Raw genomic sequence first — 26,527 nt, 5'->3', positions numbered from 1 at the left:
CACCCATTTCCTTATCCTATTTTTATTGCTATATTTTCTTTTCTGTATCAGTTGGTGGCAGATATGGAATCCAAAAAGATGTGGCCTGAAAACAGGATACCTTATGAACGCTGCCAAAGGCTCCACTTCCAAGGTGGTCTAGAATTGCATAACCATTTATTATTTTTGTAGGAGTTTTATTCTGGTTGACAGCTTCAATGTTTTCTTTTATTTGATATAATTCATCATCCTTTAAAAAAAAAAGCACAAGAAACTAAGACTTCACATTTTAAATTAATATAAAAAATGTATAAATAATAATCAAATAAGAATCAGCTTACTGAAAGATTGTGGAATGCAGCCACTAGTTTCTCATAGGCTGCGATATCCCGCACATAATGCCCGATATCAATGAACATCTCAAACATTTCTGTAGAAAAGAGTCTAAAATTACAAAGAATTTCAGTAAATCAAATTGTAAAATGTTCATTAGGAGCAGAGTAGTAGCATGCATCATAACACGATTAAATTAGCAAAGGTGATACCTTCTGAACAGATGTCGGTTTCTTTCCATACTAAAGAGGAAACGTAAAGCTCTGAATGCATAGCACTACAAAACAGAACAAAACAGAACAGAAATAAGAAGCATCTGTAGAAGCACTTTCTAAAATGGAACAGTTGAAGGCAAACATTTCATAAGTTTAATACTATGAGTAGAAAAATGAAAATGATCAGAATCACTGCAGAAAGGTAAACAGCTTCACTCAAATGTCACAGGAATGACAAACGCTATCATGATTAAATCATCAGCTGCTCCTGCCTGCAGAAAGACAGCGGAATAATCTACAAAGAATGCCAAAGGAAGCTTTGTGATCTTTTTGCACAAAGACTGCAGAAGTGTTTTCTAAAACAAATGCTGGTCTTTTGATAGATGTTTTTTATACTTGTTAATTATTCAGTTGCCTCTGGTCACACATTAAAGCTAAAACACTGAGCGGCATTAGGACTGTGCAATCTCTTTGTGTGTGCGTATATACAGTATATATATATATATATATATATATATATATATATATATATATATATAGACACAGTATAAATATATAAATATATATATATTTATACTGTGTATAAATATATATATATAATCATATATATATATAATTAATATACATGAGGATTGGTGACACGATTGGCATTCCAGCTACCATAAAAAAAGAGTCACATGCTGATGTGTCTAGTATTTGTACACAACAGTATCAACACCATGAAAAAGCACTTACTCCTTCATAATATCCTCTGCTTTTGCATATTTCACACAAAAAATGTCCTCAGAGCTTTAATCAAAAGGCCATACTAGACAAAGGGAACCTGACAGAACACACAATACAGTTTTTGTCATTTTTTCCAAGAAACAATGTTATCCAATACCCCAACCTTCCATGTAAAAAAGGAACTGCCCCCATGTTTTCAATACTTGGTTACATCATTTTTAACAGCACTAATCACAACTAAACACTCCCTATGATTTAAAATCTGTCTTTCAATACCTTGTTGAGGAAGTTTAGCCCACCCTGCCTTGTATAACTGCTTTATTTCAGGTTTGACAGTGTGAATTTTCTTCAAGTCCTGTCACAGCATCTCTATTACGTTCAGGTCAGCCACACTAAAATTTTAGCTTTGGCTCGTCTGTTGTATTTTTTTATGTTTGAAGTTTTTGGTCATTGTCCTGCTGCATAATTCCATTAACATTTTATCTTCAGGTCATGGACAGATTATCAAAATATTCTTAAAGAAAATTTCCAGTTAAGTCGAGGAATTTCAACTACAACTGCAAGTCTTCCTCGTCCTGAGGAAGCCAAATATCCTCACGTTTAATTGTAGGTATGATGTTCTTACTAACCAATGCCATATTCGCTTTACATCAGACACAGTGGCACCTGTGTTGTCCACAGAGTGCTACTTTCGATTTGTCTGTAACATAGAACAGTATTCCAAACATTCTGGGGATCAGCCAGGTGTTTCTTTACAAAGTGAGACAAGCACTGATTTTACTTTTAGTTAGCAGAGGTTTCTGCCATCCATCTCTTTCTCATCGTGGAGTCATTAACACTGACCTTAGGTGAAGCCAGAGAGGCCTGTATTTCTTTGGACGTTCTTCTGGGTTCGTTTGTGACTTCTTGATTGAGTCATCACTGTGAACTTGGAGTAATTATGGCAGTTCAAGCTTTCCTAGGAAGACTCACCATTGTTCCTAATGTTCTCCATTTGGTGATAATGATTCTCACTGTGGTGCAATTGTGTCCCAAAGCTTTATAAATGGCTTCGTAATCCTTTCCCAATTGTTAGGTTTCAACATTTTTTTCCTCATCTTTCCTGGAATCTTCTTTGATCCAGGCATAGTGTTTGTCAAAAACCCTTGTGGTGACTACATCACTCTTATGGTAAAGGTCAATATATGATAAGGTGTGGATTTAAGAGGGCTGACTGCAGTCAGGTTTAACTGTGTTCAGTCGGCTGAGTCTATTTATCAGTTGACTTTGGTCAGCTGTTTGAGAAAGTAACTAAGGGAGCAATCACCTTTTCACACTGGCAATGCATGTCTTGGATAACTTTATATTACTTAAATCAAGTAGCAGTTTACTATTGTTACAGGTGTATCACGGTTCCACTAATCTAATATTGTCTACAGATCTGTCTCCCTGGGATACCTACATATGTGTGTGTCTGTTTAGAGACAGACAGACAGACAGACAGACAGACAGACAGACAGACAGATAGATAGATAGATAGATAGATAGATAGATAGATAGATAGATAGATAGATAGATAGATAGATCGAACGAACTTTAGTTGCCCACAGAGGGAAATTTATATAGACACATATATACATACACAGACATTTTTTAAATCTCTAATGTGCCATATAAAAACTGTACAACAGACCAAATTGTTAAATGTGTAAGTAAGTATTCTCTTTTCCTAGATCCACACCAAGTTTTAAAGAATTTGCAGACAACCTGAAGCAAACCACTGGATTATCTATGGCTATATTTTTTAGCTAGATACTGCCAAGTTAAAAAGTTCTAATGATCTAATGTGTCTGCCAAGAAAAAGAGTGCCTGCTTAGTGTGTAAGTTCATTCACCTAGAGTGAAAGCAGGAAGGTTTGAGTCACTTTCCACTTTAATGTGCTTTTTTGGATAGGAAATAGTAGGATTATGAATTCATTACCTGCAGTAATTCTTCTTTTGGAAGAGATTTTTGCTTGTGCGGCAGAATTAATTTTCCTATTATATAAATCCCATTTTCCTGCAACATAAATATTAAAACATTTTGTGCATCCAGTTAATCAAACAAGTAACATTCACTTAATAAATAAAGCTTTTCCAAAAATCACATATTTGTGAACTGCCTTACAAAGCTTACAAGTAAACAATTCAAAGTACAATAATTGCTCAAATACGTGCACTGGGGAGAGCCTACAAACGTTATAAACACCAATCCTTTATTAGAAAATAAAATAAACACAGGAGTAGCAAGATCAATAGAACGTTAGCATTAGACCAAGGGAGACAAGTGCAGAGAATAAAAGCGGCAAAACTAGATCTGCACTTAGTGACAGCTGCTTGATGGACTGTGGGACAGTGAGAATCGCGGGGTAAGAAGATCTTGGGAGTCAGACTGTTTACTACTAGGCAAGCAAAAACAAATTATAGTCTCCAGATCTCAAACACCAAATGCGCAGCATACAGAGAGGGACATGTGAATATGCCCACATCAACTAAGCACCTGTCCCATTGAAGAGACTCTAGAATTAGAAAGAAATCGTGTAACTCAGACGTCTTGCTTTACAAGCAGTTGTGTGTGGGTTCAACAATATCTAGCCAAAACTCTTCCTTACTGTGTCTAAATTTGTCTGTTACATGGTTGATACCACGTCTGACCCCTCACTTAATCTAGTGGGCTGTTAGCCTATATGGCAGCATCACAAAGATTTTTTGGTCAGAGAGCAAATAGGTTGTAAAAGACACCTTTACATCAATCAAGTGATAGTGAACACCACCCGCAGTTACAGAACAGCACCCCCAGTTTTGACTATAAAGATCAGTCCCGGAGTTCTTGTTCTTTCAGGATTAATTCCCATAATTCAAACCATTAGAAAAGTGGAGTTTTAATTATTTTATTGATCATCACTGTAGACTATTAGCAGATTTACCTGAACAACCTGATGTGCATTTGTGTCATTAAGCACAAGCTCTGTCAAAGCAGCACAGCAAGCTAAAAAAGAGAATGAGAAGCAGAATTAATTATAAAAAAGATAAGCTGCTCAATTTAACAGTCTTCATTTGAAATATTATCTTTCAAAAGTGAACATCATCTGAATGAGCTTTACAAATACAGAAGTACAGAATATAATGTAACATTCTGAAACATGGTTAATCCAATTCATGGTCATGAGGGCCCAAACCTATCTTGGCAGCACTGTGCCCAAAGCAGATTCATCAATTCATGAAGATGTTAAAAAAACAAAAAACAAAACAGGAGTGTATGGTGGAAAATTCACTCCTACATGGGGAAAATATGTAGACTGCTCACAGGAAATAATCAAGAATGGGATTCAAATCCAGGATGCAGGATTTGGGAAGAGGCAGCGTTGCCCGTAGCGCTACCATGCTATGCAGCTAGAGGATATTTTTATTTTTTCTTACAAATAGAGTACAGAAAGGCAGAACCTGTGTTTTAAAATCCATTGTTTCTGCTGTGACTGTGTGCTTAAGTAGGCTTTAAATCAGTTTTCCAGTTTATCCATTTTTAAAATTTCCATATTTAGTATTTTCTTTCCTTCTCAAGTGCTATCCCACATTTGGTCCTCCACTGCTTTCACCCTCAATTTGGGTCATTAACCTAGTTGTCTACGTATTTAAGGCATATTTGTAGGTATTTTATTGTACAAATAATTATGGACTGTACATCAATGGGCAGAGTTTAAAGCGTGACCGAGGGGCTGGCGGTCCCCAATGGATACAGTAGGTTATTAAAATAAGTCTCAAATAAAGAGTATTTTTTCCTCATTTTTTTAAGGTGAACAGTGACACGGTGGTAGTATGGAGTCTGGAGGTCTCATCCCGAGGTTCTCCCTGAATGGAGATTTCACATGTGGGTCCATGTGGGTTTCCCTCAGTCCAAAGACATGTTGGTTATGTGAACTGGTGATACTACATCGTCCCCCAATGTGTGTGTATCTGTGCGCTAGCGTTCGTGCATGCGTGCGTGCGTGCGTGTGTGTGCGAGTGTTCACCATGTGATTGGCTGGTACCCTGACCAAGGGTTGTTCCGGCCTGTACCTGTTGCTCCAACTGTGCCCTACCAAAGAATACTAGAATCCATCCTGTCCAAAGCAGCTCTCTCTTGCACATCACCTATCCTTAAAACAAATATAGAATTACTCAGTACAGCTTCAATTACAGATTAGTTTACTGTTTCAGATTTAGCTTAGGAGGCTATTTCAATCTGTATATTTTGTATTCAGTATTTTCCTCTTTTACATGTCTGATAGCTGCTCGAGTTGGCAAAACAGATCCTCAGTAGGCAGCACAAGCAACTGATGCAGTACTGCACACGTGCCTGGCACTTGCACCTGCCTGTACAAACGGCAGAGTGGCAGTCTGAGCAAATCTTCATCAGACGTCACACCTATCACAGTGATGAAATATTAAAAACAAAAATGTGATAAGTGTCACTTTAATAAAGAAAATAAATAACAGGAAACATTCCAACTTTCAGATCTGTTTACTACGCTGCCCCTGACCATTATGCTATGTGGACATTTCCTAACTTGTTAAAATGATAAAGTACTTGTGACCACAAGGGGGCACCAGAGAGTCCCAAACCACAGACACAGCAATACAGCCCAAATTAATAGAAAAAAGAATATTTATTTCACCAAGCACCTTTACAGACCTCCTTCCAGCAATGTGCCACATTTATACAATACAAATGAACAATAAACAAACAATTATTCCTCCTTCTCCACCTCCACTGAGTGTTGCTTGCTGCCTCCCAACTCTGACTCCCTGATGTGACTCCTTTAATGCTGGACCCAGGAATGCTTCTGGTGCCACTCCATGTCTTCCGGGAAGCACTTCTGGGTCATAAAGAAAGTAAGGAGGTCTTGCCCTAACAGTGCCCTCTAACGAGACCCTGGTTGTTTAAATCACTATTTCCCATTCCATAGTATGCATTATTCGGTTCTTGAAAACTACCTCAAAGTTGTTTAAGTAGAATAATTATCAGAATTCAGCTGACTATTAAGATTCCAAAATCAAGCTAACTACCTAATGACATGTGAACATCTACAAGAATCTTAGAAAACAAGCGGCAGTGTTTAGATGGCTTCCTACTAGCTCTACTAGGCCTTTAATGTAATGATGTTTTGTGCACTGAAAGGGTCAGCATTGATGTCTTTTTGAAGAAGTGCCACAATGGACTTTAACAGGTCATGTGATTTGACAGCCCCCCAGCATTAACTCTCTAAGAAGACAAGAAAAAACTCCCAAAAACCCCTTGTAGGGAAAAAATAGAAGAAACTGTGGGAAAGGCAGTTCAAAGAGAGACCCCTTTCTGGGTAGGTTGGACGTGCAGTGGGTGTCAAAAAGAAGGGGGTCAATACAATACAATACACAGAACAGAACACAAGTAATCCTCAATACAATATAATAGTGCGAAAGAAATATTACAAGTACAGGCAGAATTCAACAGTAGATGACATCACATAATATGATTTGGATTTGTTCAGAGTGTAATGATCTATGTTTGTTTTAAATTAATAACATATCTAGAAGCTCTGGTCATTACCTTATACTGTATATATCGACATACGTTTTGAGGTCATCAACACAAGTACGGTCTGGATTAGTTACAGTCTTCTAATGGTTTTATCTTTTTTGTGTTATTTTCTTTTGTTTTTTTTATTTTCCTGGGCGGTGCCATTTTGAGCATTATTTGTTATGACACTGCTATGCAACGACCTTTGGAGGTGTGCGCTGTTGATGTTTTCACCCCAGCTGCATATTAGGCAGTTTGTGGATAAATGAAAGGAAATCTCTTATTGTGGTTGTCAATATTCATTATCAGTGTTACCGATCCCTTTTGTGGCATTAACTATTTTTCTGGAATTCTGACATTTCCCCTCATGGTAACCTCCATTATTTCAACTTTGTCTTTGTTTTGTCAGGCATAACATTCAGGTGTTAGCTTGGTTGAAGAGCAGTTACCTAGGAGTCCTATTTATGATATCTGCTGCCACAACTATGATTTGGTGGCATTTGCTCACTTTACACCTCCATGCTCTTTTGCTCCCTTTTGTCCTCAACTATTCTATTAGGCTTCTACTCTTCTGATATTTTTAGAATTCTTTGTTTCCTATTGGAATTTTGACTTTAAATTTAGGTTAATGATTTTGGATTTGTAGACTGGCTCTTTGCTTTGTTTAATTGCCCTTTTGTTATTTGTCTTTTGAAATATTTGTCTTTTTTCACTTCTTTGGAACTTTGCTTTGTGGTTTGGGTATCTTTTGAACATCATTGAATTTGGTTTTCATGCATGGATGTGTGTGTGCATGACCAGGAGAGAGCGATAGACAAATTTGATGTGATTGAAGTGGTTACTGGAGTACTAAATAAACACTTTTGCAAAGATACAATGAAACAAGTTTGTTTTTATTCCAGAATATAACTGAATAAAAAAAACAAAAAAATTGTTCAAGTGACAAGATACAAAGCAGAAATGATTCACCTGTGTTTGTGTCTGCTTTTATCCTTTCAACACTTACATTTACAAGTACCACAAATTTACACAGGCTGTTACAGGCTCAAATCAAATGTACAGTATATTTTTTATAATAATAGTAATAACTACCCAACCCGCGGCATACCATACACCGCATAATCAGGCTGGTTTTTTAATGATTTTTAAGCACAGGGAGAAAATTAACTTTTGAAAAATCGGTAATGTAATAAATCAGCAAGAAAAGCAACATTGTAACAATGCACGGAACGAACCAACACACAATCGTCCGTGACTGAAAACTGAAAACTGAAATCGTCCTCGCGCCTTCTCCTGCCTGACGGATATGGAGGAATATTTCGGACAAAATTAAATAAATAAATAAATGTGTAAATAAATAAAAGTACTGTGAAATGTGAGCATAAATACATAAATGTGTCATGAAATGAGAGCATAAATAAATAAATGTGTCAGGAAATATGTTTTTTGTTGCTTATTTATTTATTTCATTTTGTCCGTAACATTCCGGCAAACCGTCAGGAAATACGACTTGAAATAAAACTGTCACTTTCGCTCGTCAAAGTTGAGAGGGTGGGCTCTAACACGCCCTCTAGTTATTGATTGGTGAATCGATAGCACAAGAATCAATTAGAAAAATGCTTACTACTGCCGATGAAATGGATTCTGCTTATTTCAGAGAGAGAATTGACGATTTATCAGAAGAAATTACAATGTTGGCGGCCCTTTTAGACTCCGATGTAGATGAAACTATTTTTGAAATTATCGAAGAACAGGTGGAACAGACTCTACTACACTCCAGTTCAGGTGACAAAGTTCCCTGCTCTGGACGTCCATCCTTTGACATTCTAGCTGAGTCAATAGAACACCTTCTGTTATGCGGTTTAAAAGTACGACAGATTGCAGATCTATATGGTGTATTGGAGAAGACGATCACGTTCAATGTCATGCATAATAATTTATTGAATGCTAAACGCTTCTGGAAAGACACGGTTGTCTAAAACAGGTTGGTGTGAGAATACAACAGTAAGTTAATGAAAAGATGGAACTCTGGAGAGAGCAAAATACAACACAATAGTGAACTCGCGGCATAACAAACACCGCGTGGCTCAGACGTGCATGTGGACTCTTACCATAGACGAAAGGGACTAACTGGGTGGTCGGTGAGTTTTTGCGTCTGGGCAAATGGGCAGGCAGTGTGAATGCCTAGAGAGCGAGGGTAGACGCCGGCTGGTGAAAAAGGAGTGTTGGTGGGCAGGAAAACGTCTTCCGTGTTCCTGCAGGAGCATCTAAGAAGACGCATGTTTGTCGCGGATGCGAATACCTGTATGTAGCGTGTAAAACAGTTTGCTATGATGCACGCAGTCGTGCGTCGTAACTGAAAAGACGGTTTTTAAAAACTGCTTACTTCATTGTGCTTTAACCTCAGTTGTAAAGGATTGTTTTAAGGATCCCATGGGATACCCCTCGCAAACCGTTTCACACGCTGCATATGGCGATTCACCTCCGCGAGACACATGCCTCTATGAACAGTCAACGTAGCTCGGAGGTGCATGACATGCACATGACATTAACCTGACCTGCACTGCATGTGGCCTCTACGACAGACAAATATAAACGACGACATTTTTTCTGTGTCGTCGCGTCCGAGTTGATGGGTGTGGCCCTGCGAGATGTCGTCGTATCCAATGGTCTTGGAGTAGGTGTCTCACTTGTCGGCCGCTTAGTGAATCCACGCCCCTTCCGGCGTGCTTTTCATGGTTGTCTTGCCTTAGTGAATTATATATATAGATAATAATAATAGCAGCTCACTACTCAAAGCATTAAATGCAGGGAGGACCTGGGATTCAAACCAAGAAACATCTTCACTGCAAAGCAGCAGCTCTACCTCTGCACCACCTGAGTGGATCTGTGAGACAGGCGCGTCACTGTGAAACGTGGAAATACACACATGAATTCAAACATCTACCTATACAATTTTCTACAACTTATTACCAGATACAAATATTCAAACAGACTTGAGCAGTGAAAATTTTGCTGTGTGGTGACTTCAGATGGATGAAAGGAGGATAGCTGAGTGGATTCTGCATTCTGCCAATTGACATATTTGCAAAACACAAGCGCTTATCACTGGGCAATTGGCGCGGCGATAGGGAGCTGTGAGAAAAATTAAGGTGGTCCAGGACAACAAAAAATTTACCAACTTCAGGGATTTTAGTGTTAAAAGTAATGGGTATCTACTCACCTGCTTGAAGCGACACAGTGTTTTCCTGTATTTCTTGAGGAGTTAATTCTGCTGATATGTGCTGCTGTTGAATTCTTCCAGCAGCATTTGCACTAGATAAACTGCTGATTGAAGATCGATCAGACACAAAATCTCGATCACTGAAAGTGAAATAAAAAGTGTATAAATATACATACACTCATGCGCCAACTGGGCTCAGCTATTTGGCTGTATGTCAAATTGGCTGTATGTCAAATTGGCTGCACGTCGGTCACAAAAGTGTACAGGTCATTGCAACTGAGGCTCTTTGGGTCTGGTTGGCATCACTGGTACACATACTGTAATTGCCAGTACAGAGTACCATAAATTGATCTTTGTAAAAGGCAATGTTTCTCAACTACTGGGTCAGGTTATGGGAAGCCACCAGAGAAAATCGGTTTGCAATCGTGGGTTTGTGAGTGGGTTACGACTGGTTCGTGGTGGGTCGCCTAAGTAATTGAAAGCAATGTGTGTTATGTTTCCCTGATTCTAAGTGAGCTCATTTCACTCAAGATGGTCACCTGATCATGCTCATTTCAACATGGTGGCAGTTTAGAATAGTTGCTAGTGGGACATCAGTGAATTTAAAAATCAAAAGTGGGTCAAGGGACCATCAAGGTTGAGGGAAACTGGTGTAAGGGTAGGTGATGTAGGCCGAATGCATAAAAATTACCCACGTGGATCAGTGCTAATCAAAACAAATCCTAAAGGCCTCTCCAAGATTCAGAAAACATATGGAACTCTCTGAAATAATGAAAATAATAATAAAAGATTTATTACTGCATCTGGTTTTGGTAATTTAAGAAAATGATCACCATTTTGTTTTCCTATGGCCCTTGGCCGTAAATGAAATGGCCTCAACTTCATTGGCCGTAAACTGATACATGACTGTATGGTAGAATAAGTAAATAAAACGTGTTTATCTTTATATGATTAAAATTAATACTGCAAAGTTTAAATAAAACAAAATCAATTCTGTATCATTGTTTGCTTATACTTGTATGTGCCCTAAACATGGCTGTTCAAAATTACCACTACTAATAAAAAAATAACTGACCTCCAGTTATGTACTGGTGCAAAGTTATGTGCTTTTTATGTTTTGTGGTTGTTTTTGTTAATTCTGAGTTATTATTTTTCATGTATTTAACTTATTTCTATTGATTTATTATACTGTAACAATTCTGTTGCGTCTCTTTAAATGTTCCTCTTTTCCTTGTAGGTAAAACCCCAGGAGGTGGGACGACCCTGACATCACTGCTCTTGAGCCCTCACTCAGGAGCAGGAGATCGTTGAGCTTCTCCTTGTATTTTTCAGCTTTACACAAATATATCCCTGATCTAAAAAATTCCTGTTTGACTGGTGGAGTTCAATTAAGGCTCTTCTGGACAGACCAGTGAAGATCTTTGCCTAATTTTGATAGATTCTTTTGTAGGCCTGAAAACCATTTTGCCTCCATCTCAAAACAGTTCCTGTCTCACTTAAACTCATTCATGCTGATCTGTTTTTTTATTTTATTTATTCAAAAAACCTTCAGGCAATCTGCAGCAACAGAAACACCATTTGTGAAATTTTAATACTATAATGAAAATTTTTAAACATTTCAGTAGATTACTCACTTAGGCATGATGTAATTTTCATATTTGCTATGGCACGATGATGGTTATTAGGGGGAGTTGTGTCATGTGATATCTCAGTTATAGTGACATATAAACAGGAGGTGAATGTAAAACCTTGTCCAAGATTGTGGATAACTTTCTTAGCAGATTAGTGTTTGACTTTGTGAATCAGTCATTTAGGGTTAACACTTCTTGCCTTAGCCTTTGATTTTGAGTTTCTAGTTTATGTTTAGATTTAAGTTTTTTGATTAACTTTCACCTGTTGTTATCCAGACAGAGTTTTCTCTTTTGTGTATATATGTTGTGATTTTTATTGCCGTTTCTGTTTATTTTTAATTATTTTTTCATGTGTTTTTGCTTCCATGCAACTTTCATTAACATTTGTTATGTTTATTATTTTATATTTATGCATCATATATTTATGTGTGCCTTTGCTCATTGTTTTATGTTGGTGAAATCCAAAGAGACAAGACCATTATATTTCAGGATAGGGATTAAGTCTCTCAGAGGTTCATTCTGATTGCTGTGGAGTTTGTTTTCTTTGGATTTTACTGGTTTATAAAGTTTTTGGTTCTGGTTTCTGTATTTTGTCTCAGGATAGAGATTGTGACTTGTTTCCTTGGATTGCCTTTTTAGCCAGTCTGGTTTTTCCTATTTTTGATTTTTTTTCTTGTTTTTCTTTCATTTTTGATTATTTAATAAATTATTTAAATTATCAAGCTTTCCTGTCCTTTGAAGAGCATTTTGTGTCTTTCAGGACACTAAAAAGTATCTCTTACCCTTTTAACAAGAGCCCCATTTTGGGCCCATGTAGGTCCTGAAGCATGCCTTTTGAGTTTGGAGTCAGGCAGCCTGGAATGAGGCCTATTTTGAGGTCGGACTCAGTGAAGTTCTGGTCTCACTGGAGGTATTTGGAGGCCTATTGACCGCTTTTTGATATTTTTCTATTTTATGTGCTAAAAGTACAAAACACCCTGGTAGTTTCTGAAGAACGTTCTTCTCCCATGTCTTCTATCTAATATCATGTTCACAGAACAGTTACTTTATTTGAATCTCTGATATTTGATTTAATAGACATTGTCTATCTGGACTCTTATGGAAAATCACAATGATAATGATATTGTTTAGGATTTCCATTAAACAATTATTCTAAAATTGTGTTTAACTAATAAATTGTATCATTATCATTCTTAAAATACATAATATTCAGTTACCCTGATTATAAATCTGAAGTCAAATTCACAAAGAAAGATATTAAAAGTAGAAGTTTAAAATTCACAATAATGAGGATGATAATGAATAAAATTTAAAAAAAAAAACACGCTGAGCACTCGGGTGATTTTGGCATAAAGGTAACCGGGCAGAGGCAAAACTGACAAGTGAAAATATTCTTAGAATGACTGCAATATGGACAAAGAGAATGCATACAGGACAAGATGGGCAAAAAGGCCAAGAGCCATTTACATTATAAATAATACAAAAGGAACAAGTGAAAGCAAGGTAAAACAAAAAAGAAGACATATTATCAAAAGAGAGGAAAAAAATCTTATACAAAGATCAATACAATGAAAATTCCAAACCATTAGGAGAACAGTCAACACTCGATTTGGTTCAGCACTGGAGTCCTAGCTAGAGCTGTTCTATATTAAAGAAAGAATTTCTGCTATTGTGACAAAAGTGTGGAATGAAACTGAAAAAAGACACAGAGGAGACAGGGCCGAGTCTGACTGGTGAATACAGTAATCCCTCCTCGATCGCAGGGGTTGCGTTCCAGAACCCCCCGCGATAGGTGAAAATCCGCGAAGTAGAAACCATATGTTTTTATGGTTATTTTTATATATTTTAAGCCCTTATAAACTGTTTATAAATATTGCCCGCACAGTTATACAGCATAAACCCTTTGTATTCTCTTAGATATTAGGTAAGATTCATTGAAATTATGTATGTAAACACACTGTTTATATACAGTAAAACCTAAATATTATTTTAAAGATATCGAGTGTCTCTGATATCACATATGTTACAGCCATTACGACTGACAGGCCACCAGCAATAAATACGTACAATGCAAGAAAAATTGTATACAGTAAATGTGTGTACTAAGTACTGTAAGTAGAAAATTAATTATGGTTACTCACCAACAATGACACGATGACTTGTCTGATAACGATGAGTTTAGTTTTACTGCACAACAAAGGAGAGCGTTACAGCTCTTCTAAAGGAGCCACTTCAGGCGATTGTGTAGCACTGCCGTTGTTCTTCTTCCGGCAGTCTTCAATCCAAATCACTAAAGCAGATTCCATCCAGACTACTGCCTTACTACATCACTTACAACTCGTTTTACGCCCTGGTTAAAAGGACACTATGGCCGTAAATCTTATATTCCTTTCCTACTTTTTAAATAAAAAGAATCGTAGCCTCATTTATGCCGTAATGGCGTCCTACAGCAGTGTAGTTTTTCCCTTCCTTCAACATATCCAAAACTTTTACCTTTTCGGCAATCGTTAACATCTTCCATTGGCACTTGGGCACGGCCCCTGAAGCAGTAGCAGGAGCAGATCATTTTGGAGCCATAATGAAGGGCTTGACTATACACAAAGATAACCACAAAAGAGCACAAAACTTAACTCTTTACACAGCGAAACACGTTGATGCTGACTGAGCGAGATGAGACTTCCTGGTTAACGCCGCAGAATCAAATTTGGTGCTCCATCGCTGAGCCATTCAGCACACAGGAACTTAACTGCGTGCTCTGATTGGTTAGCTTCTCAGCCATCCGCCAATAGCGTCCCTTGTATGAAATCAACTGGGCAAACCAACTGAGGAAGCATGTACAGAATATAAAAACTCATTGTCCGCAGAACCCGCGAAGCAGCGAAAAATCCGCGTTATATATTTAGATATGCTTACATATAAAATCTGCGATATTGTGAAGCCGCAAAGGTCGAAGCGCAATATAGCGAGCCATTACTGTACTTGACAATGGTACAACATTTGATTATATTATAGATGTCCTTTCATTTTACATTTCCTGTGTAGTATATTTTGTTTGTATGTGCTGATTCTGTGATTAATTTTATCAGGACTTTAGTTATGTTTTTAGGCCTTACCCCTGTAGAATGTGAAGAAGCTGCTTGATGCCTCCCCAAATCCTTATCTCTGTGCTGCTTTCAGGATCCTCACAAAGTTGCACCAAGATCCATACGACACTCCACACAAGTTTGAGGTGTTCTGAGTGAAGAAGACTCAGCAGAATGGGGATTCCTTCATAAATCTTTATCTGCTCTCTCACTTGGTGATCGGCACAGAGTAGTCGAAGTAATTCTGCTGCCATCCTAGTGAAAGGCAGTTAACAAAACAATGGCAAGTACACTTAGATTAATATAATAAATGCAGTATGACTGAGAATTGACCGTGCAGAAGCATACACACAATAAATATTTTCAAAGAGAATTCTAAGCTTTATATGGCAAGCTACAGAAATGTTGTATGCTTTATATCTAGTTGTTGTGATTATGCCAAAATGAGGCCAAACATCCCAAAATCTGAGATGGTCCAGCTGCTAATCTTCGCAGCTCCAGGATTTTGTAGCTCCGTTGGACAGCCAATTGGATGGCAGGTTGTTGTCACCTGGTTTAATTGACTCGAGTCAGAGATCCCTCCTCCAACCCTAATCTTAACCATAGTGTAACCAGGCATATTGAGACAACCTCCTCAATGAAGTGGAGCTCTGGAGGTCTGCAGCTAGAGTCTACTGCCAAATCTAGACCCAGGCTTGTCGGGGCCAAGAGCTCAAAATGGCTTCTTTCTAAAAAGTTAAATAGGCTTTGGTCTACATGGACTATAAAAAATAGAAAAGGCCAGCAATAAAGTAATCATTAATATTCTTCTGTAGCAAATATTAAAAATGGCAGACAGAAAAAATGTAAAAATGCTGACTCTTTGAAAATAAGATTCATTATCAAAAAGAAAATATCTTTAAACAGTAAAGGTTTGTTTTGTACTTTAGTGGTTAAATTTTGTTTAACAATACCTGGTTTATTTTGTATTTAGTATACTTAACATTTATTAGAAATTATCATAGTATTAATTAATGATAATAGTCCAAATAAATGTGGTATATCTTTGTTTTTGTTGAATAATCTGTGGAAAGCACCTTGAATTGTATGTAAATGTATGATAAAGTGCTATTTAAACAAAATTATTATTATTAAACAAGAGGAAACAAAATCACAGTTTGCCTAAAAGGTAATCCAAGCAACAATCCAGTCCTCAATCCAAAAGCAAATACTACAGAACAAAGTTAGACATCAAAAACAAGAACAAAATCTACAAATGTACTCACTAAAAGAACTTCTACGGCTCATAATGATGATCTGGAGGACATATAAGACCTCCTCCAGCTGAACGTCATGGTGGCCCTGCCCCCTGAAACTCTATCTTAAGGGGACACAGCCCAACGTATTAACGCAACAAAAACCATAATACATACATAATTAACAATATAATTACAAGCAACACAATACTCAGAACACAAAAGGTCAAAAACAAAATGAATACCATAAAATAATATTTAACGAATAAAAACACAAATGAGAATTTACTTGTGCCAGGGACAAAACCTTGGCTAAACCATGTCACTAGTAATATTAATTATTAATTTGCTAAATAAAGTAGGCTCTTGACCACTATTTAGTATAATTTTGCACTTTGGTGGTCTGGTATTTAGGATCTCAAATTGTTCCTTTACACTTTTATTTATTTAAAATCACTGACCTTTTGGACAGCATATCATACTCTTGTAGTATCATCAACAGGTTTTCTACAACAGTAAGCTCCCCAATCTTCTCTTTACAAATATGGCTAGAAAAGAAGTGTCTTATTAGCAATCAAAAATGAAATACCTATGGAATAATATTGTACAATAGAGTGAAAAAATAAGAACACCCCATGAAAAGGTGTTTGTTCTTGAAAATATATTGTATATAGATTGTGATGGACAAATCTTACATGGCTGGGGCGCCATCTTAAGGGAAGGAGATTACATTACTCCCCCAGAACAAGTGAATGCAGCCCCCCAACAACTGCCAGGCCGGCTTGCTATGGTGCCACAGGGTTGGAACATGGAAGCTCAACACTTGCCAGGGCTCAGCCCTCCTTAGCAGGACTGCCACTACACCCGGAAGTGCAGCCGGAAGATGATCACCGGATACCTGGAAGCACTTTTGAGTGCCCTATAAAAGGAGCCAGCTATCACTACTCCGAGAGCCAGAGTCGGGAGGAAGGGGACAAAGCTTGAGGGAGGAGTAGAGGTGGAAAGAAGAGAGAAAGAAGAGACGAGGAAAAGAAAGGGACTGTATATTGGTGTCTTACCCTTGTGTACTGTTTGTACTGGGCTGCAGTGGAGAGATATGGAAAGTGCTTCCCCACATAAATAATAAACGTCTGTGTTGTAGAGACTCGTGCTTGTGACTGTTGTGTCAGGTGTTTAGGGAGCTGTGTGCCCCAGGTCTTAACAAGATGTACATCTATAGACGTATGGATATTTGATCTTCATTTCAACAATATTGATAGACAAATGTGATCTTGTAACAAACATCAACAAAGTTCATTGCAATGCTTTATTCAACAAAACAGGTGAAAAATGCAGTTTTGTACTGTATTAAAAGTAAGTAAATTCCTGACTTCTATCGCTGGTACTGCACCATTTGGCACAAATAACTAACTTCTTGCAGACTTTCCTCCTATATGTCGATCAGTCTAGTGATTTCCCACTCCTCTCACAGAACTCCTTGAAGTTTGAGGTCTTTCTTATATTTACTACACACTTCAGAGCCCAACCACCTCATTATCATTTACTTGGCAAGCCCATAGCTCTCCAGTTCTTTTTTGGGGGCTATTCGTTGTGGATTTTGGGCCACTCCCTGCTTCCAAGGTCTGCTTACAGTTTAGCTTTTTGACAGATGGCTTCACTTTCTCCACAAATACACTCTGCTACAATGTGGAATTCATGTTTGACTCTACTGTATAATGGAAAGCTAGCCAGGCCCCTGAGGCAGAAAAGCAGCCCCATACTACAATGCTTCCATGACAGCTGGTATGAGGTTTTTATGACTGAAGACTGTTTACTATTTTGTCCGACGTTGGAAAAGTCTGACATTGTGTCCAGACAGCACTTCCTTTGTCTCATCTGTCCAGGGCACACTGCTCTAGTAATCTGATATTTCATCTAGACATTGAATTCAGTCATCCATCTATATTCTTTTAAGAAAGAATTGGTTTCTTCATTCTTGCATATCAGCTAAAGCCGATCAGCTTCTTTTGAATGGTTGATTCATACACTTTGGCATTGACTGAGGCAGGACTTGCCTGTAAACCCCATTCTGTTATCCTGGGGTCCTTGGAGACTTCCTTAGCGGTTTGGTAAGACAACCTGGACTGGGTAGATTACCAGTGGTTAGAATTTTTGTGCATTTGTACAAGATCTTTTGGACAGGAGAGTGGTTCTCTATAAATTACTTGGAGGGGCTTTAAAACCCTAATCAGGCCTTACAGAGACTTTTTGATCTTCGTGTGGTTTAGCCGGGCATCTCAGTTGCTAAGACCAAACCACACTGTAGGGTTCTGGTGATTAAATAAGAAAGATAACTTTCTAATAATGTTCTTATCCTTTGTACCCATTTTAATGCACCTATAGATTCTGTGATAAAGTCAGGGGTGTACTGAGTTTTCTAGCACAGTGAAATTGCATGTATGTTGATTTCAACTGTATAAACGACTGTAAAAATATTCTTTTCAGTGTTAATTAAAAAAATTCAATCACATATGTCAGTACTGTTGAAATAACAATCAAATATACTTTTGACCTAAAGTTTAAGAAAACATTAACCTTTACATAGGGTGTAGTGACTTTTTCACGCTACCATAATGGTATTTAGACTATCATGAGAAGGAATGATTTATATTAAGAACTTGAACTGTAGAAATTAATGCTAATCTGTGCTTCTCTGCTTTTAATTTAATGGTCTGAAGAAAAACATTCACAAGTTCTACATTCACTAATTCTTGACATTTCCAGAAACTAAAGCCATTGTAACGAAAGACTGACTGGAAAATGGATGTAGCTTTGGAACTAATATGGAACTATAAAAGTATATTTGATAAAAGAGTAGATGGTGGATGCTGAAAAAGCAGGAGTCAACTCCATTAAACCTTCATTATATCTTCTATAGTGTTTGACACCATAGTGTGTGAGAAAGAGTGCATTTTGCTTGGTTGTTCTTTTAATGTTGGTTCAGTAAAAAAGACACGACAATGCCAATTACAGGAGGGAAATAATGTTTGTATATGTTTTTTAATACTGTGTATTAGCATCTTCCTTTTTCTTACCTTCATTATTACTTTTGCAGCTTTGGGCCTACAGTGGAATTGTGATAAAGCCATTTTAATATGTATACCAATTACAAATGTAGACTGATCAGCCACAACTCTAAAACCATCTGTGTAGATTCCCACTGTATTGCCAAAACAGCTCTGACCCATCAAGGCATGGACTCCACAAGACCTTTGAAGGTGTCCTGTGGTTTCTGGCACCAAGACGTTAGCAGCAGATCCTTTAAGTCGGGGCCCTCCATGGATCAGACTTGTTTTTCCAGCACATCCCACATATGCTCAATTAGATTGAGTGATGAGGAATTTGGAGGCCATGTCAACTCTTTGTTGTGTTCCTCAAATTATTCCTGAACAATGTTTGCAGTGTGGCAGGGTGCATTATCTGGGTGAATGAGGCCACTGCCATTAGTGTTCATGGTCTGCAACAGTCTTTAGGCTAGTGGGACTTGTCAAAATAACATCCACATGAATGCAGAGATGGAAGATTTTCCAGCATAACATTGTCCAGATCATCACACTGCCTCTGCCCACTTGCCCTTTTCCTATAGTGTATCCTTCTGCATCTTCTGCAGGTAAAGGACACACATGAACCTGGCTATCCACATGATCTAAAAGAAAATGTGATTGGTCAGACCTAGCCATCTTCCTTCATTGCACTATAGTCGAGTCCTGAGGTTCACATGCCCGTTGTATGCACTTTTGGCAGCAGTCAGGGGTCAGCATGGGCACTCTGATGGGTCCCAGATGCAATAGGCCTCTGTGCATTGTGTGTTCTGACACCTTTCTCTCATGGCCAGCATTACATTGTTCAGCAATTTGTGCTACAGTAGCTCTTATATAAGATCAGACCATATGGGCTAGCCTTCATTCCGCACGTGCATCAATGAGCCTTGGGCATCCATGATCCTGTAACTGATTTACCGATTGTCCTTCCTAGGAGCACTTTTGGTAGGTACTAACCACTGCATACCGAGAAAACCCCTCAAGACCTGACATTTCGGAGATACTCTGACCCAGTTGTCTAACCATCACAATTTGGTCCTTGTCAAAGTCACTCAGATCCTTCCACTTGCCCATTTTTCCTGCTCCAAATAAATCACTTTCAACAACTGACTGTTCATTTGCTGCCTAATATATACCATTCCTTGACATTTGCCATTGTTACCAGTTAATCAATGCTATTCACTTCACTGGTCAGTGGTTTTAATGTTCAGTGTATATTATTATAAATTCTAATATAAAAACATTGTAATATATACTGTAAAGATTTTTTTTACCATTAATAAGTTTGTAAAAACTAAAGAGTAAAGCATATATTTTCTAAATTACCTTTCAGCCAGGCTGGTGAGGGCTAAAAGTGAACCTAACAGTACATTGTTGTCTGTGGCTGCAAGGAGTTTTACCAGCGTCTGAAAAGCAACACAATAAAAGTGTGAGAAAACACCAGAGCCTACAAATGACATTATTAAATGGCACAGATAGAGCACAGAACACATTATTATCAATTCCATTTTATTTGACCTGACTCTTTTGAAGTAGGCTTCACTTCTGTCTATCTATCTACAATATGTTGGAGTTCCTGCTTGCATTTGTACATGTATCCATTATCAAACCAGTATGAGTTATGGGGCCAGAAAGGATACTGGTAGCAACAAAGGCAATGCCTTATTAGGGTTTGTTTTGATGACTAATGTTATTGTTAAACTATTTCTGTCAATTTTCATTTATTTATGGGGGTCATTTGTAAGGCCTGCTTAAGAATGTCTTTCATTTAAATCAATGGTAGTTTGGTCTTTCATTTACAAAAATTCACTTTACAAGGGGGTTTTCAGGAACAGATTAGCTCCAGAGAACGTGGGGAAAGCCTGTATTCCGTAATTGCCTATATAACTGAGCACTGTTGCTTACTATGCAAAAAGGTAGCACCATTGGTATGCACTCAATGTTATTCCATCATATCAGTACAATCTCCTAAATTCAGTATTCAAGGAACAAATCCTGCATCAAGGTATTGTCCATGTGGAGTTTTCATGTTCTCCAGGATATTTGAATCTTCCTTTAAGTACTCTGCTCCAACATCCCAACAGACATATCTGTTATGTAAATCTGAGATTCCAAATTGGCTCTGTGAGTGCCCCCAGTGATGGACCGACTCCCTATCCAGGGAACTTAGAACTACTGAGAAAGGCCCCAGCACACCATGTCCCTAAATATTATATTTTAAAAAGTCTATTTAGATTGACACAGAATCTTTTTGAGGGTAACAAAAGGCCCATTCACTATAAAGTTACATTTTTATAGATGTGCAAAATTCATTTATGATTATAAAACATTGTATTTAAAGTAAGGATTTTAATTTCAAATTACAAATATGAAGCTTAATAAAATGGTGAATAGTGATAAGTGAAACAGTATAGTTTCTTTTGAAGAGAAATGTAATTCTGCTATTATGAAACATGAAACTCACTAAAAAGAGGGTTTGGCAGTTTTTGTTTTTACTGCTCATAAAGTCATTCCGCCATTGAAACCGTAGTCACTTTCCTCGGCCACCCTCCAACACTGCCCATAATTTTTCATGACCACGCGCCCTGGTGCACTGCCTGTCTCCTCATGCTGCCAGCTCCACCTCGCTCCACTCATTCGTGGTCAGCAGTAACCCCAACTGTGCACACCACTCCCCCAACTCTGTAAGCTGATCCAAGGCAGGATCTTTCCGGATACCCAGGCCAATGGACTTTAGCAGTAGAGAAGCACCTTGGCATTGCTTGCAACGAAGTGCTCTCTGTCTGTGCCCTCTTAACATGCTTTGTAGCAAAATAAATTTTGCTATGTTTTTGCATATGGAGAAAAAGGCTTGCAAATGAGATGAACAAATATGTGTTAAGGTCATGAAATTCACTTGAGATAAAACACCATTTCTTTAATTAATGTTTTGTCAAGTTAAACTCTACGTTTTTCTGTATATTAAATTTTACTCATATCATTTCACTTTTCAATTTTAAATGCAATTTACAAATATTTCAAAAACAAATTGGAATTATACCTTATGGGCTCCAGATTCAATGATCCATGCACGCTGGTCTTCAGCTGCTGCAAGTTTTTGAAAAATGTCTGAATAAAAAATTGCAAGTGGTATTACTGGTGATCTTACTGTATGTGGTGATTAGCAGACATGCATATACATTATGTACTAAATAATAAACAATTTTGTTGCAAAACCTACATGTAATATTGACGAGTCTTTCTACAAGAAAGAGTTCTTCTCCACTTTCAAGGTATCTGTTTGTAACCGTTTCCATGTACTATAAAAGAAAACCGAGACAGAGACATGAATTAAGGAGAAGATGCACTTCTGACATGTATAAGGTATATACAGTAAACACATTCATTGATGCTGACTCATTCATACTGGCTTCTCAAATGTGTTCTTCTGCGCTTTCACAGCCCGCCCACCCTCTGCTCACACTCCTTCCATCTGCTATACGGCTTAGGTCAATCAAGAGCAGGACTACCAGATTTCATGACAGTACTTAATCACAAGCTGTGAGAGGCATGAACTTAACAGACTGACCTTAAGAGTCCTCTACAGTAATCTAATGAATACTCCTAAATGTGTTTCTTTCTTAAATAGGTTATGAGCTTTTAGATAATCATGATTACCATTTTCTTATATTGTATATCTTGTAAGGGACAATAGGCATCCTTACCCAGCTGGGAAGCCCATGAGATGGATGGATGGATGGATGGATGGGGGGGTGGAAGTTTCTTTAGGGCACTCCTTCAACAGGAACGCTAGATGGCAGCCTCTCCTGGGTTGCAGCAGTGCCCTGAATTCTAACAAGACATCATGTGACATGGAGTTCTTCAGCTCAGCCCTGTTGGGTTCCATAGGTGCTACCAGGGGGTGCTACAGGAACTGGGGAACCTGACTTTTTTGGGTTCCCATCTCACCCAGAAGTAATCCCGGGTCAATTTTTTACTCCATAAAAGAAACGGACTGCCTCAGTTCCAGTAGACCAGAGTGGGGAAGGAGGTGGACGAACATTGCAAGGAGGACTAGAGGATGCAGTGACCAGTGGCAGAAAGAAAGGAAAATGAGTTGCAATATTGTACTTTATTGCTGTTGCTTTGTACTGCGACTGTGCTGTTGGGAAACACTTTCTGGTGATGTATTGGTTTTTCTGCTTGACTGCCAATGCGGTGTGTGCAGGTGCACTGACCTGTTACAAATGCAGTTTTGCGTGAGGCCACTGCTCCAGATGATTTTTTTCCTGAAACTTTCCACAGACTACTCAGCAGTTCAATGTAATATTGCTGATTATTTTATTTAATCCTTTTATTTCAAGACAGTATACAATCAAGCAAATAAAATTTGCTAAATTTATACAACAAATAACAACCCCCACCCAAGTGAAAGAGAGGAGAGGCAAGAGCATAGGAAAAATAAATAAATGAATAAAAGAAAAAATATACTTTTCCCCCTAAATAAAGAGTTATTCTTAAATGTTATTAATTAAATATTGCCATATTTTAAAAAGGGTTTTGAACAGAACCTCTAAGGGAGATTTAGATTTTTTTCCAATTTCATATAGTATATAATATCAATTACCCGCTGACTTAAAAGAGGTGGGCTAAGATTCTTCTAAGTGAACAAGATAAGTCTCCATGCAAGTAGTGAAGTTGAGGCAATTACAATCAGTTTGTCCTTCACCACTTTCAGCCCATCTGGGAGTCCACCAAATACAGCTGTCAACGGGTTAAGGGTGATTGTGACACCAAGGCTGACTCAGAAGAACCTAAAAGAGTTTGGTCCAGAATGACGTCAATTTGGTGTACTCCCAAAACATGGGTCCCAGTGAGGCTGGAGCTTGCACGCTGGATCTTGGTCTGGATACATTTTGGACAATTTTAAAAGAGATATGTGTGACTGATTAAAGATTTAAGTTAAATTATTGAGTGCTTTGCACATATGGAGCTAGAGTGTATTCTATGTATGGCTGCCTTCCACTCCTTTTCTGAGATGTTATTTGAAGGGTCCTTTTCCCACTGTACCCCAGGGTCATGCCGATTAACAGCCTTTTCATGGGAAAACAAGTCCATTGATTTGCAAAAACACCACCATTGCTGTTTTGATGGTTGATATAACCTGATGGTCTTTTTTCAGCTTGGATAGAAAAAAAAATAGCTTAAGTCACAAGCATGATTGTAAAATAAATATCATCACCTCAGCACAATGCTACTTGGCAAACTGATTAACCAGTCTGTAGGTACATGACGCATAGTGGCATAGTCAATAACTACACCCCTACTCCCATGCTATTGACCAGTTTTGGAAATTTACATGTGTTTTCATCCATTTCATGTGTTTTTAACTGAAGAAAGCAGTTTTTGTACTTTATTTTTCATTTTTACTTGATTTAATTTGGTTACCATCTTGTTTTTGTGATGTCGTTGGGATGCATAACATGACGCAGATCACTGAGTTGTTGATGTTACAAAGTTTACCCTATAAAGTCGCAGCAAACTTCCAGTACATTACCCCTCAGCGAATACGACATGTTTTGATTCTCATTGATGGTGGTTAGGGTGGCATGGTGGCACAGTGGGTAGCGCTGCTGCCTCGCAGTTAGGGACCCGGGTTCACTTCCCAGGTCCATGCTGCATGGAGTTTGCATTTTCTCCCCGTGTCTGCGTGGGTTTCTTCCGGGTGCTCCGGTTTCCTTCCACAGTCCAAAGACGTGCAGGTTAGGTGCATTGGCAATCCTAAATTGTCCCTAGTGTGTGCTTGGTGTGTGGGTGTGTGTGTGTGCGCCCTGCGGTGGGCTGGTGCCCTGCCTGGGGTTTGTTTCCTGCCTTGCGCCCTATGCTGGCTGGGATTGGCTCCAGCAGACCCCCGTGACCCTGAAGTTAGGATATAGTAGGTTGTATAATGGATGGATGGATGGTTGTGGTTAGTTTGTTATTTCTGGATGGCCGCTAGCTTTAGATTTCTTTTCTGGTTTCTGACTTCTTTTGGACTTCAACTCCTGATTTATGTTTTGTCTTTTGAATTCTTGGTTGCCTACTTGATTTCAGTCTCCTAGTTTTGACAATTCGCTATTCCTAACTACAACTGTATAAAAAAGCATCTGCTGGTTTTATGATTCACGCAATAATTAATGTTTAAGCAGAATGTGTTTCGCTTAACAGGTATGATGCTTCTCAAACATAAAATGTGGGTTTAGTTCCCACCTATTACATTTAAATGTTTGTTTTATCAAGCATTACTGCTCAATACAAGCCATTCAGGGTGGAAGTTATGTATTGCAATTAGGGGATCTTTTCACCAGAAGGAAAAAAAAAAATAAAGTATTTCAAACAAAGAAGCATTTAAATATTAACAATAGTCCTGTATTAAAAGAAAAAATGCTTGAGGGTGATAGAGTGTGATCATATATACAGTAAAAAGTGTCAATAAGATAATCTATCTGTCCATTTTCAAATTCCTGTATCAACAACAATTTATTTCTTGCATAGCCCAAAATCACACAAGGAATGTGTAAAAGGGAATAGTGGACGAAGGGCCCTGTTTTTTGGCAGCCCCTCAGCCTTGAAAAAAAAACTCCCCCTAAAAAAACATTGTAGCCATATCACAATTATAATATTAATGAACTTTATATTGTCAGGACTTGTTTAAATTAATCACTGAAACTGCTCTATTTTGGTGTCTGTTTAAGGTCAGTTTTGTGTTTAGATTAATAAATGCTGCATGGTTTCTTATTTACTGTTAATATCTTATCATTGAAAACGTGAGCTTAGACATGACGCATGAAAACTAATAAGTGAAATCTAACGTGCGTTCTCCCTCATCACAGTTTCATTGTATCGTGCCTTATAAACAACAGACCTGGACTAAGGTGTCCACCCATCATCTGAATTTGCTTTTGTCAAATGTGCCGGCAGCACTGGACATTAAGAAAGATGCCAATTGAGGATGTGCTGCCACTTCATCACAGGTCACACACACACACAGTCTTCACTGGCTCCATTCATCTTAAGGTTCATGGCTAACATGAGCTGTAATAAAACACCTGTGCCAACGTGCGCCATTTCCTCGCTTTTGTAAAAAAAAAAAAAGGCTTTGCATGACTTCATTTAATGGTCTGCAGACTTTTTTTAATTTTAGTGCTGATCAAACTGCTTTTAGTAAACCTAACCCAAATCAGCCCACTCGGGTTGGGGGATTCAACACGACCTGTTTGCTGGACAGCTGTCTTCAGATTATCTTCATTGAGCAGATTAAACTAATTACCCTTAGGTCCCCACAGCCTGCATCTAAAAAGCTGATAATCATCTAGCAGGTGTTTTTTTCATGCCTGCTGATGGCAGCAATGTTACTTTTTCTACTAAATAAAATTCATACAGTATTTCCTTCCAGGATATAGTGGGTTGGACAATGACTGACTGAATGATTTCCTTCCATAATTAGTTTC

General features: G+C 38.1%; 1 protein-coding gene across 1 annotated transcript in view; it reads right to left on the bottom strand.

Annotated features, from left to right (window-relative positions):
- The window catches only part of nek10 (NIMA-related kinase 10), a 214,625-nt gene that overhangs the window by 116,102 nt on the left and 71,996 nt on the right, over window positions 1-26,527 (bottom strand). Inside the window, exons 9-19 of the mRNA XM_039737572.1 lie at window positions 22,279-22,357; window positions 22,099-22,166; window positions 20,385-20,464; window positions 16,440-16,526; window positions 14,774-14,998; window positions 10,030-10,169; window positions 4,198-4,259; window positions 3,213-3,290; window positions 525-589; window positions 321-423; window positions 101-229 (exon numbers count right to left, since the gene is read on the bottom strand). Of these exons, the coding sequence (XP_039593506.1) occupies window positions 101-229; window positions 321-423; window positions 525-589; window positions 3,213-3,290; window positions 4,198-4,259; window positions 10,030-10,169; window positions 14,774-14,998; window positions 16,440-16,526; window positions 20,385-20,464; window positions 22,099-22,166; window positions 22,279-22,357 (1,116 nt within the window). The remainder of the gene's footprint in view (window positions 1-100; window positions 230-320; window positions 424-524; window positions 590-3,212; window positions 3,291-4,197; window positions 4,260-10,029; window positions 10,170-14,773; window positions 14,999-16,439; window positions 16,527-20,384; window positions 20,465-22,098; window positions 22,167-22,278; window positions 22,358-26,527) is intronic.

Source organism: Polypterus senegalus, chromosome 15 (genome assembly GCF_016835505.1).
Source record: "Polypterus senegalus isolate Bchr_013 chromosome 15, ASM1683550v1, whole genome shotgun sequence".
Classification (NCBI taxonomy): domain Eukaryota; kingdom Metazoa; phylum Chordata; class Cladistia; order Polypteriformes; family Polypteridae; genus Polypterus; species Polypterus senegalus.
This window is presented reverse-complemented; position numbering and strand designations above follow the sequence as displayed.